General features: G+C 52.4%; 1 protein-coding gene across 2 annotated transcripts in view; it reads right to left on the bottom strand.

The window, feature by feature from the left end:
* Positions 1-960: 960 nt before the first annotated feature.
* The window catches only part of AR (androgen receptor), a 39662-nt gene continuing 27059 nt past the window's right edge, over positions 961-13563 (bottom strand). The window contains exons 3-8 of one of the 2 annotated variants that reach the window (XM_039378144.1): positions 11551-11667; positions 6116-6403; positions 3869-4013; positions 2968-3098; positions 2613-2770; positions 961-2347 (exon numbers count right to left, since the gene is read on the bottom strand). In XM_039378144.1, coding sequence (XP_039234078.1) covers positions 2192-2347; positions 2613-2770; positions 2968-3098; positions 3869-4013; positions 6116-6403; positions 11551-11667 — 995 coding nt within the window. In that variant the 3' untranslated portion in view covers positions 961-2191. The remainder of the gene's footprint in view (positions 2348-2612; positions 2771-2967; positions 3099-3868; positions 4014-6115; positions 6404-11550; positions 11668-13563) is intronic. The other variant, XM_027730949.2, reaches the window with a different exon arrangement.

Consider the following 13563-nt stretch of genomic DNA (forward strand, 5'->3'; position numbering starts at 1 on the left):
ACGTGTGCGTGTGGACAGGTTGTGTGTGACAGTGTGTGTGAACAGTGGTGACCAGTGGTGTGTGACGTGTTTTGTGGTGGACAGGTGGTGAGACCGGTGTGTGTGTGACAGTGTGTGTGACAGTGTGTGTGACAGTGTGTGTGACAGTGTGTGTGTGACAGTGTGTGTGTGACAGTGTGTGTGTGACAGTGTGTGTGTGACAGTGTGTGTGAGACAGTGTGTGTGTGACAGTGTGTGTGACAGTGTGTGTGACAGTGTGTGTGTGACAGTGTGTGTGTGACTGTGTGTGACAGTGTGTGTGACAGTGTGTGTGTGTGACAGTGTGTGTGACAGTGTGTGTGTGACAGTGTGTGTGTGACAGTGTGTGTGTGACAGTGTGTGTGACAGTGTGTGTGACAGTGTGTGTGACAGTGTGTGTGTGACTGTGTGTGTGTGACAGTGTGTGTGTGACAGTGTGTGACAGTGTGTGTGACAGTGTGTGTGTGTGACAGTGTGTGTGTGTGACAGTGTGTGTGTGACAGTGTGTGTGTGACAGTGTGTGACAGTGTGTGTGACAGTGTGTGTGTGACTGTGTGTGTGTGACAGTGTGTGTGTGACAGTGTGTGACAGTGTGTGTGACAGTGTGTGTGTGTGACAGTGTGTGTGTGTGACAGTGTGTGTGTGACAGTGTGTGTGTGGGACAGTGTGTGTGCAAAAAACACATTTTTGTGTGTGTGTGACAGTGTGTGTGTGACAGTGTGTGTGAGTGTGTGTGACAGTGTGTGTGTGACAGTGTGTGTGACGTGTGTGTGTGACAGTGTGTGTGTGACAGTGTGTGTGAGTGTGTGTGACAGTGTGTGTGTGACAGTGTGTGTGACAGTGTGTGTGACAGTGTGTGTGTGACAGTGTGTGTGTGACAGTGTGTGTGACAGTGTGTGTGACAGTGTGTGTGTGACAGTGTGTGTGACAGTGTGTGTGTGACAGTGTGTGTGTGACAGTGTGTGTGTGTGACAGTGTGTGTGTGACAGTGTGTGTGACAGTGTGTGTGTGACAGTGTGTGTGGCACCATGTACGTGGGACAGCGAGTACATGAGGGTTGGTTCTTCCTTTCCAGCCCCCCAAAGCACCGTGGTGGCACCGGCCAGTTCCCACAGCTGCTTCCCCACAGATGGGATTCACGGAGGAGTCCCGTGGCTCCACAGGCCCCGCAGATCCTGGCCCCCTCTTGGCTCCATAGCATTGCAAACAAGAGCTGGGACAAACGAAGGGAAGGAGCGCAGCAGGAATCCAGGGTCTGCGGAGAGCGGCAGCAGCAGAACGGGCATGGGGCTGGGCAGGGGCTGCAGGGGCCCAGGGTGGCCAGGCAGGTGGGAGCTCCGAGGGCATCAGGCACTTCTGGAGGTGGGTTTGGCTTTGTGAGGGAGCAGCAGCTGGCAAGGATGGGAATGTTGACTGCCGAGCACCGGGGGGCCTGCGGGACAGACTGAGACCCAGACAGGCTGTAGCACAAACATCCTAGGTGGAAAACAGGAGCCAGCTGCCATTGGGGGGTTTCCAAGGTCATCTTCCTCGGCAGCCTTTGGCTGCAGCCCATCCGCTCCATCGCCCGTGTCCCGGCGGCGCAGGCGGGTCCCGGGGCCAGGCTGGCCAGACACATCCCACGGCGGCCCCGGGGCCTGGGAACTCCTCGGCCGCAAATTCACCTCATCCCCCAGCTCTGCTCTGCTTCTCTGCTGCAATGTTTGAACTCATCTGCTTCCCAGCACCATAATGCAAACAAAACATCCCAAAGGAGGCCGGTAACATCACCTACAGCCAAACGCGGAGCTGCAACCTGCTTCATGTCATGTTCTGCGTATAGAAAACACCCCAAACCCACCAACTACTGGCACTTCTCCCACTCTTCTGTGGCCCTGGGCCACTGGAGTCACGGTGACACAGAGACGAGAGTAGGCGGGGTCCTGCTGCTCCGTGCCAGTCCCTGTCCATCACCACAAGCAGCCAGAGCTGGGCTGAGGCCGAGGCCGGGGGTTCAGTTCAGAGGTACCTCAGGAAAACAGAAATCTCAGGAATCCCAGCAGGTCTGTCACTGCCTGTCCCCTCGGCCACCACTGCGGAGGGATTCCCCAAGGCACTGCAGGACAGTAGTGCAGAAATAACAGGCAGGAGATGGCTGGAATGGGGGAGGCAGCTCGGGGGTCCCTATGGAAGATCACTGTGCATGGAAGTAGATAGGCTTGACTTTTCCAGACAGGATCTTGGGAACCTGCACAGAGATGATCTCAGCCATCATTTCCGGGTAGTCCACGCTCACCATGTGTGCCTTGATTAACAGGTCAAATGTAAACTGGTGCAGGTCCTTGGCAATCTGGGGAAGGAAGAGAGGGGGTTAAATGAGTCCCTGTGTAGCGTTTTCACTGGAAAGATATGGAGCAGAGGTTCTACCTTGCCTGGGAAAGGGAGCCTGGATGAGACTATCCAGCACCCTCTCCAACTGCATCTGAACTCTCCCCATGATAGGGCTGCCCTGACCCTGGAGAGGTTGTTCCAGGGAATGATCATTCTCACTGTAAAGTTTCTTTCTTATATTGTTTCTTACGTGTATAGATGGACATTTCCCTGTCCTCTCTCACCGGGTGCACGGAGTCCAGGACCTTGGTGAGCTGGTAAAACCGCCGGGAGCAGGAGGTGGGGTTCTTCCTCTTGCAGGCGATGATACGGTCAAGTTCCTTAATGTAATTCATGCGGAGCTCATCGAAGAGCTTCTGGTTCTTCAGGCCATCCACTGGAACTGGGTGGGATGGGAAGGAAACAGTGAGAGGAGCCCAGAGAGTGGGGAACAGGAGAGCAGGAGGAAGGCTGAAGCAGGGAACTTCCCAGCTCCCCCTGGGAGGTGAGAGTCCAGGCACAGGGAAAGCACCAGACACCTCAAGGGCGATGCAGTGGCAGGTACTGGAGTTCTGTGGAGGAAGGGGTGTGGGTACTTACTAACACTGAAGAAAAGGAGAGCCTTCATACAGAGGAACTCCTGGGGCGTGATCTGAAGCCACCCGAACTCCTGGGAGAGGTGCCTCATCCTGACACACTGGCTGTACATCCTGGATTTGTGCATGCGGTACCTGGCAGGGCAAGATGGGCACGGATGGCACCGAGACCAAAGCGCAGCTGTGTGAGGGGGGAGGACACGCTCCTCAACCCAGCAACCCCCTCGCCTGGCACATCCCCGCTGCCAAGGGCCCAAGCTCTGTCCCAGCAATGCCGCAGGCAGGACAGGAACATTCTCCAAAATGCCTGTGTGCAACCAACCCTCTTTGGAAATAGATGGAACTGGGGACTTGCAGGGTTCATCTGAGGAGCGACTGCAATGATTCCCCAAACATGTCTATCCGTGAGGGATCCAAGACCAATCTGGAACTCCCAGGGAGGTGTGGGTTTGCCTTGCGCTGTGCTTAGTTATTAGGTTCAGGCTCTTATACCTCAGTGCCAGCAAACCCTCCCCAGCTCTAAGCTGATGGTACATCAGGAAGAGCCCAGCAGGACCTTATAATACACATTATCTCTGTTTCTGTTCTCTCCAGCTGCCCAACAGAGCTGGAAACTGGAACTCAAACCCTTTAGCAGAAAGACAGGTCCATAAGGAGCAGCTTTTCATCCCACAGCAGCTCCGGCTGCCCTGGTGGGAGTCAGCCCATGACAAGGCTGGGGGAGCGGGGCAAAGGACCAGGAGAGGCATCACAGTGCCCTCCCCACTGCTGGAGGTCACCATGGGTGGCTGGAGTAGGGAACGGGACCCGCCACACTGGGCTGGGCAGGTCGGAGCACGAGATGCTCAGTTTGTCACCTGGTCTGACCCAAAGCCTGGCTTAGGCTGGTGTTGTTTCACACTTACTCATTGAAGACCAGGTCTGGAGCAAAGTAAAGCATTCTGGAATTGACGTTGGTGAAGGATCTCCACCCCATAGCAAACACCATGAGGCCCATCCAAGAGTACTGGATTATTGACATCTGGTCGTCCACATGCAGGTTGCGAAATCCTAATAAACAATGAGGGAGGGATGTTACGAATTAATGTTGTGTTCCTGCAGTTCCCAGGACTGTTTCCACACAGACTCCACTCTCCTGCAGTGCTCCTCTGGGACAAGGTGGTCAGTTCTCAGCCCAAGCTCAGCACGTCCCGGGACATGCACACGCCAGCGGTGACACAGCTGCAGGGCCGGCAGCCCAGGGCTCTGACTCTGACTGGGAATCAGGGACAGCCAAGCACAGACCTGCCCCTGGAAGGGGAGAAAGGGGACTTTGGACACAAGGAGGGGACAAAGTCCCATTAGGACTTCACCAAATTTAAGTAGCTGGATTTTAAAGTGATGCTCAGAGCCAGCAGGTAACCCTGAGGCCTCACCCCATGGCCACAGACACTCTGGTTTCTGTCCAATACACACTGCATGGATCTAATGACTGTGGGAATGAGCACGGAAACCTCGGCTGCATTGCAAGAGAGACAAAAATAGCAACTAAATTCAAATTTCCTATGCCCAGATGGCAGTTCAGAGTTAAATCCCTGGCATGTTTACACCACCTCCAACACTGCTTTTTTCCAGACACTTGTAAATAGGCAAATATAATTGAGTTTAAAGACAATCATACATTTTTTGAATCAAATATTAAAGCAATTTAACATCTCCTGTGTATAATTACAGTCCATTAAGGCAAGGCTCTCTGTGGCTTGGGGAGCTCTCAAAGCCAAACAGCAGGGGAATGAATCTTGCCCAGATGCTGCCCTGGCACAGTGGGTGCTGGCCCTGGGGGTCAGTGGGGCAGCAGCTGGCACAGCCACACACCAAGGGGTCAGCATCAGGTGCAGTTCAGGAGAGCAAAACCCTTTCTTAATGGGGTGGTTAAGATGGAAAATGTTTTCCAAAGCACTCTTCCTTTCCATCAGCACTACTGCAGGGCCTCAGCCCCAGGGTGGCTTTGGTGGTGTCTCTGTGTCTGATCTTGATGGCTGGCATACATAAGCCAAAGAGAAAGCACGATTTGTCCCTGGTTTTACAAGCCAAGTGACTTAAGAATATCAGAAACAGAATGGGCTACTCTGCATTTAAAGGTATTCAGACCAACATCACCAGTCCAGGGTGCTGCTAAACTCCTGGGAACATCAGACACCTGACCACAGTTCATCACCAGGGTCTGACACAGAGTGGTAAACTTACTGGGTCTCGGTCTCCTCCTTTGGCTGTGTCACCCTGCACAGGGTGGGGAGGAGTGGGGTCCCTCTTTTCTGCAGTGTTCCCTGGAGAGTGAGACTGGGATGGGGAAGGCATTAGGAACCAGCCCCACATCCCAGTCTCAGAGATGCTCAGAGGTGAACTGGATCCTGCTGTGCCCAGAGTGAGCTCAGCCCTCTGCAATCCCACTCACTCGGTTGCAGGATTACAACACAGAACAGGCAGTGTGTCACCACCCAGTGACCCTGCACAGTCACCTGGCTCAGTGAACCCATCTGTCATTGGGATGCTCCATTTACTGCACCTGCTGACTGGCATCTAGAAACTTCCCAGCCTGTAGCACCACTCCAAAGGAATCGTAAATATATCCCACCGGGCCATCACACAGGCAACCCAAATGACTGCCAGGAAAGAGCCCTTTGGGATCCTGCATTGCTCTTCTGCCGTATTCCAATTAATTAGCTGGTGGAATTTACCCTTTTCACCACTTCAGGTGGGTCATGGGACAGGGCTAATACTTGTTTAGAGGGGAATTCTGCAGGGCTGGAGGACACGGCCTGGAGCTGGGAGAGGGGGAGGACAGCGGGACTCTGAGCAGCAGCAGCAGCCCCCCGGGGGCAAGTGCCCCGTGCCCATCTGGTAGCCCGGGCCGGGGGCTGTCGCGAGGCAAAGCACAAGTTCTGATATCCTCCATCACCCCCAGCCCCCCCTCCCGTCACCAGCCCCCCAGACAACCCCCAGTGCTGTGACTGCTGCCTGGGGAGGGGACACTCACAGTGCCCACGGAGCACTCCCCCAGGAGCTGTGTGACAGTGGCACACGGGCTGCAGACCACTCCCTTTGCACCCTGCCAATGCAGATGGGGGCTTTGGAACTGGAAAAGGAGAGGATTTGTTTGTTTTCCTCCTCACCTGGCAGGGCCTTCGCCCATTTGACCACGTAGACCAGCTGCCGCTCCCCAAGCTCGTTCAGGCTGGTCAGCAGGTTGGAGAAGGAGTCTGGCTGGCTGTTGTCGTGGCCAGCACACACCACGCCGGGCTCGATGGCCTCCAGGACGTTGAGGAAGATGGGCTGGCACTCGTAGCCATCGATGCGTGTCATCACCAGCTTGGGAGCTTGCTCCTCCGTGGGGCTGGATGAGCTGCCTGCCTCCACCTCATCCTGTGTCTTCAGGTTACCCAGTTTCTTCAGCTTGCGGGCTGTGGGAAGTACATGGTTTAGTGTGAGATTTAAAAATTAAAAGAAAAAAAAAGGTTGAGGCTTCTTGGCTCCACTTATAGTTACGAGGAAAGGAAAAGTGATGACCGGCAGCCGCTCCTCCCTTAGTGGACGTTGCCCAAGGAGTGCCCCGGCATTGCAGCCCTCACCTAAGGACAAGGGGACCACACGCTGCACGACAAAATCCATTTCCTTGTTAATGTAACATGGAAAAGAACCAGCATCATCTACATTCTCAGCCATGACTGGTCTCCAACTCCCACATAAACACAGAGATCATCCAGGGAAAAGTGAGAAGAGGTGACTGACTCAACTGCTCACAAGAAGATAAACTCAGCACATGATCATGTTCTAGGGAAAAAAGAGATTGCACTTGGATACCCAAGTGGGATTGTTCCATTCCAGGCCAAAGTGAAAGTGGGATGCAACTGAGATAAAAGCCTTCTCTTTGCAACACCTGCTCCCCCACATCCAGGCTCTCCCAGATATCACACATATATTATGGAAAACACATTTCAGAAGCCAGTAGGCAATTCTAGGGCCTTAAACCATGGGGAGCAGACCTGGGCAGAGGTGGCATCACTCTGCTTCATGAGCCCCATCAGCGACTGTGCCCATGGCACCATGACAAAGTGTTCCTCCCACACAGCTGGCTCTTAACCACAGCTGCTGGTCTGCCTGCAAGGCACACCAGTGCTCCAGAGGCAATGCCAGAGCCCTTGGAGAGTTTGTGTTCCCCTCACTGATACCTGTGTGACAGTGCTTGGCACAGGTGGGCTGCTACTGCCACCCCTCACCAACTCCAAACCCTCATGAATTAGAGAACAAAAGCCCATGGCTTCCTTCAAGCAGGGAATACGACATTAAACCAGTTGTCCTCGGGGGGGTTTGGCTCCTTCATTACATGATACTTATCTTGAATTTCCTTTCAGCTGTAATTAGAAAAATAAGCAGCGAGACAAAAATGTCAAGTCAAAGTGCAGCCCTGTAAATCAACTGCAAACATTGATCTCTAAGCACTGTACTCTAGATGATCTGGTGTATGGACAATGAAGACAGGCTGCTCTGTAAAAAGGGAGGAGACATGAGTAACAAAAATAAAGGAGTGCAAGAGGAAAACAGGGCAGCGTGACGGCCTCTGGCCATCGCCCGCTCGGGTGGCAGGGCCCTGTCTCCCACCCCTCCTGAAGTCACAGCACTGCCCAGGCCACCAGTAACCCATGTCCCCAAGTGCCACATCCACAGGGCTGTTAAATCCCCCCAGGACGCCACTGCTGCGCTGGGCAGCTGTGCCAGGGCTGGACAACCCTTTGGGGTTTAGAAACAACCAGTGCCCCAGGTCCTGGGTGTGAATGGAGCCAAACCCACATGTATAAGATATACATATGGTTTGGTTTAAATGTGGAGGTTTTCCTTAAGATTTAATTATCTAGTGTTAAAAAATCCTGAGTGAAGTAAGAAGAGAGCAAGGACCAACTGTGCTGGCTCTGAGATTGCAGCCACAAACCAGACTCCTCTGTGCTAGGGTGTGATAACTGTGCTATTGGGGTTTGGGCATTCCAGGAGCAGCTATCCCACAGCTCACTGAAATGAGCTACCTGGTGAAAAAAAGTTTCAGAGGAAAAGACTGGTTTATACTCAGCACCTGTGCCAAACCTCTTTGTGGTGGTAGCTCCCACTCAGCAGCTACTGGAAACAAAAACAGAAATAGAAAAATAGGAATTGAAGACATCTGTAATGTTTTTTTCCTAGGATGAGCTAAGCTGGGTAGAACTCTACACTGCATTTCTTCAAGCCAAGGTGGGAGGAACCCTGTAACAGGGGGTGTTCCTGCTCAGCTGCCACCAGGGACGGGGGACAGCAGCACCCAGGAGCCTCAAGGTGCAGCTGCAGCACAGCATCGCCCCAAACCCCCTGCAGCACCAATGCGAGCTGGCTTGGGGGTCACCGGGCAACTACCGTATGGATTTGGAAAAAAGCTTAAAGGACACAATTACATGGTGTCACAATAAGATACTCACCAGTGCAAGAACCCCCGGGGAGCACAGTTCGAACAACTGCCCTCCTGGCAGGCACTTCTGAAGCCTTGAGGGAGGAGCACTCTGGGCTCCAGAACCAATTTTTTGTGAATGACAGGACTCAAGCAAGTTCTGGGGACTTGGAAGAAGCTGCTTGTGTACTGACAATAATGGAGACATCCTGCCCCTGGCAGCACATGCTGAGCTCAGCTGCAGGCAGGACACAGAAGAGCTGAACGGGACTTGACTTATATCCTATTCTTTGAAATTTTTATGAACTTCAACATGTGGCTTGTCAAAACCTGAACCTGTCAAGCTATCAGTCTTATCTGACACAATAATTTTAGTTGATAATTACAACATTGTTGGTGCAGCAGACACCTTTAAGAGATCTGAGTCAATCAGGCCCATGTGAATGAAAAGAACTCAAAGGATATAAAATCAGACAGTATTGCTGAATGATTGCAACCCCCCAGTGACACATCTCAAAGGCAAGTATAAGTGTTGAACATCAGACAGGTTTGTTTCTTACCAGGGTGGCTTACAGCTCTCTGCTAGTAAATGTCTACATTCATCCCCAAACCAGAATCAACCATTTTTCCTCAACCAGTCTGTATAGCAATGCATGGATGGGAAAACAGGGATGAACACAAAGGACTGATCACTGAACAGACAGACCGAGGTCTGCAGATAAGTGCTGACAGATGTTGGCAAACTGCAGGAGCCATGAGAACACTGAAGATTTGACAACACACCTTGGAGCAAGGAGGTAAGGAATGTCACCCAGGTGGCTGTGCAGAAGGCAAAAGGGTTATTGAGTCACAGCCAACAAATATCCACTGCAGGGAGAGAAATTCAATAAAACTCAGTTTTTCAACTGAGCAAACAAGGTTGTAATAAAGATCCAGTTGCTGGAAATGAAGGGCAGATGATGAAAAAAAGGTACATTCAACACAACACTGATCATAATTAACTACTGCAACGGCTCTGCAAAACTCGTGTCAGATTCCCCCTGGCTGGAATGGCTCACATCAACACCCACCGTGTGTGTGTGAGACGGGAGCCCTGCTCTGCCCCCAGCAGCTGGACCTGAATTAGGGCTAAACACAACTGTGCCTCAAGCCTGGGCTTTCACAAGCTTTCGGCTGTTACCACAGGAGATTTCCAGCCCTACCACCAACAAAATTAATGGAATTTCACGTGTTTGGGAGATTTTGTCCCAAGCCAGGACCCACAGGGCACAGTGGCCAGGCTGGAGGTGCCCTGTGGGTCCTACAGCACGGGCAGCTGCCAGCTCTGGCTGCAGGCACAGGCGCTTGGGGCATCCCATGGGAACAGCCCCCGGCACCTCACATGGGGGCTGGCAGGATCCCTGCAGCACCTGCCCTGGCAGCAGGCACAGGGTGGTGGGTCGGTAGGCACAGCCAGCTCACCAGCAGGACCAAGCACACAGAAATTGCATTATCACTGGGGTTTTTTTTCTTTTTTTTTTCTTTTGGTGGTTTGGTTTTTTTCGTCTTTTCCCTCTCCACACTGTCATTCAGGAGAGAAGATCCTGTTTAATGGATTCCAGCTTGCAGGTCACAGTGATCTCAAGTAATAATGAAGTGCTTCAAGATGTTGTCATCCTGTGCCAGAGCAGAGCCGGCAGAAGGCATTCGGTGTGTCACCTCCTCCTCCTCCTCCCCCGCCGCGAGAGCCGCAGGGCTGCCAGGCTGTACCCCAACAGCGACGGTAATTAACCAGCGGTTAAAAACAACTGCTTGGAGCCTGGGAGCAATTTCAAATGCTCTGCCTCCACCGTGGGAGACGCTACTGTGGGCAATCACAAGCCTGACTGTTTGTAACAATTGCCTTTATACCGGCATCCAAACCAAATGTAAAACAGACCAGGCAGAACAGGTCAGGGTGACCCAAAGAGCTGAAGGAAAAAGAAGGGGGTGTGTGTTCATATTAGCATTAATTTTGTCAGTGTGTCCTGCAGAAGAAGGTTACACTGATGTATGTCTTCTACTACTTAAGGAAACTTCACCAGGAAAAAGCACTTAAAAATAAGCTAAAAACTGGGGATTAGGACTGCATTACCTTTTGGGACCATTGGGAAGAAACAAAACTAAACCCTCTGCTCGTTGGTGAGCCACAAATCAGAACCACTTCAGTAACAAGTCCTTCAAGACAGCGTTGTGGCAGCCCAGCAGCCCCCGGAGACTCATCCCATCCCAGCAACGGGGTCAGGATTTAACCCAAAACACTGGCACATCTGAGCAGCCTGGGCTCCCCACTGCCCACCCAAGCTGTGCTGGAGTTCCTCCCCCATAACCCCCTCAATCCAGGGCTTCCCAGCAGGGGGCAGGTCCTTCAGTCCCCTTTTCCAGGGTATTTTCTTCCTCACTCTACATCACGGAATCACAGGATGGTTTGGGTGGAAAGGACCTTAAAGTTCATCTCATTCCCACCCCCTGCCATGGGCAGGGACACCTTCCACTAGCCCAGGTTGCTCCAAGCCCCGTCCAACCTGGCCTTGGACACTTCCAGGGCTGGGGCAGCCACAGCTTCTCTGGGCAGCCTGTGCCAGGGCCCAGGGAAGGGTTTCATCAAATCAGCTCAATGTGGAGCCACCCACTGTAGTTTCCAGATTTTGCACAGAAAACCTCAGATTTTGGATATGGCCACTCTGTCAGGTTTTGGTAGGGCTACAGGTTTGGGAACAGAGACAAAACTGCAAGAAAGACCTTCACCAGGGACACAGGCATGGCTTCCATCCAGTGAAGGAAAGCACCGGGGCTGTAATTTCACCAAGAAATTGCCCCTTTCTGCTGGGAAAAATCCCGTCAAAAGAGGGGAGTGCTCTGCTCTGAGGCTCCAGGAGTGAGAACCAACTCACTCACTTGGCTGTTTACATTTTTTCAGATTAACAACATTAGAAATCAGAGAAAAGAATGCTTTCTGAAATGCAAACAGAAATTAGTGAAATTCACAGTTCTGGTGTTAGAACCCTGCAAATGCTTCCTGAAGCTCATCGTGCTCCATCAGCCTCATTTTGCAGCCATTTACTGACTGCTCACACACTAAGAGATGTGCAGGGGCCCGGGAGGGGACCCTGACCATACCTCCGAGCGTCATCCCGGCCTCGTAGCACTTCCGCAGGCGGCAGGAGGGGCAGTTTTTCCGTCGGAACTTGTCGATGGTGCAGTCGTTCCGGCTGGCACACAGGTACTTCTGTTTGCCTAAAACAGCAGAGAAACGGAACATGGGTGCTGGGTACTGGTGGGAGAAATGGGCTCGGGCTTTTTCGGTATCACCAGGGGCAGTGGCATGAGGAGAAGAGAGGGAGAGGGATGGGAAGAGGAGGAGGAGAAGGAGACCACATCAGTGCTGGTTTCCCAGTGCACTCTATAGAAAAAACTTATGTTGGAAGTTGGTATCTTTTGGGAAAACAGTACAGTTCTGCCTTTGGTGCTGCAGGAGTGGTTCATGGCCAGACGTTGCATGAGCGCTGGCTCCCCAAAATGCAGCTGAGTCACTGCTGTTCCACCACACTCCAGCACCACTGCCCTGCACTGCTGCCCTTCGCCCACACACAGCAGAGGCTTTTAGACCAAGATCTCCAAGGAGAAAAGTCCTCGAAGACTGAAAACCCAGGCACTCTGCACAGTGCAGCGCAGCAGAGGCAAACAATAATGAGCAATTAAAAAGCACTGAAATATGGAGAGTTGGGTTCTCATTTTTTAAATGTCATCCATCTATCTGTTGCCTGGCTTTTGGTGGGTTTCTCCCAGAACACCAAACCCCACAGTTTGATCTCCTGCCCTGACACTCAACTACAGTTGGCCGAACACAGTTCCCAGACTCACTGTACAACTACAACTCTGTACAAGCCCTTTTGTGGCTGAATTACTTTTTGTGCCACCCATCAATACCAGTTGGGTCTGTTGGCTGCAGGTTACAGACATGGGGGTTGGGGAGCTGCTGCTCTACAGGTGAGTCTGATGCCACCCCATCCCCTGGGCTGCACCCACAGCCAGCCAGGAGGGAACTGGAACCAGCGACTCCCTGCAAGGGGGACCTTGCACAGCCACGGGTTTTGGGGGCTTGCAGAAAATTCGGAAGTTACTTATTGTCAGACTAACCTGCACCTCAGACTCACCCTCTTCTCACTCAGAGAGCAGCCCATGCAGATCCAGACCACAGCTTTTTTGTTTACTGCCCCATTTGCTAGACAAGCCATAAATGAACTGTTCTTCCTGACTCATCACTTGTTTCCTTGTCAAGTATAAACACATTTACTGGATCAGGACTTATCTGATGTTCTTCAGATCATTTCAAACTAAACCAGGCTCAGCCCATAAAAGACAGGTGCAGCTCACAGACCCATGGGCAATCCACATGGGAAACCAGCCTGTGGCCTTTATTATCATCCTGCAAGGGTTTGCTTTTTGCATTCCTATGGGAATAGCTCTTTGGAGTCATCAGAAATCTGCTAACAGGACGAGGCTGAATTCAACCCCTTAATGTATGAGCTTTGACAAGAGATGCACCAATTTTGTGCACAGATTTAATAATCCCCACCTCCCTTGCACACCTCCACCACTGCTGCCCTCACTGGCACTGCCTGTGGCTTTCCCGGCGCCCTCCCGGGTCCCTCCGCTCCCGCCCGGCAGGACCAGCCACCTCTGCCACCACAGACCCCCTGTGCAGGGGCACAGCGAAGCCCCCACGGGGCTCAGCACCGGCCTGTCCTCTCACAGCACCCAAGGGCTGCACAAACACCCTTCATTCAACCTTCTCAGAACCATCCCCTTCAGAGTGGATCATCACCCGCCCCCACACCCCAGGCATTACCTGCACTACCTGACATTCCTAAACCCTTTAACTCTGTCCTCAGAGCAGCTCTTCTCACCCCCTCCCCAGCTCATTTCCCATGTGAAGGACACCCAGGAAAACCTCAATGACACCTAAATGCAAAGGAGCACAAGCACCATCTTCCCTTTCAGCAGTTCATTGAGGAGGATGAGTAATAAACAACTTCAGCTGAAATTGGGTTACCTGGAGTTATTTTTGTGCCGGGGGCACTGAGCACTAGGCCACATTCCCTCCCCTCAACCCCTTCGGGTGCTCACATC

The sequence above is a fragment of the Pipra filicauda genome, unplaced genomic scaffold, assembly GCF_003945595.2.
Source record: "Pipra filicauda isolate LSUMZ 115617 unplaced genomic scaffold, ASM394559v2 scaffold9_size5747161_pilon, whole genome shotgun sequence".
Classification (NCBI taxonomy): domain Eukaryota; kingdom Metazoa; phylum Chordata; class Aves; order Passeriformes; family Pipridae; genus Pipra; species Pipra filicauda.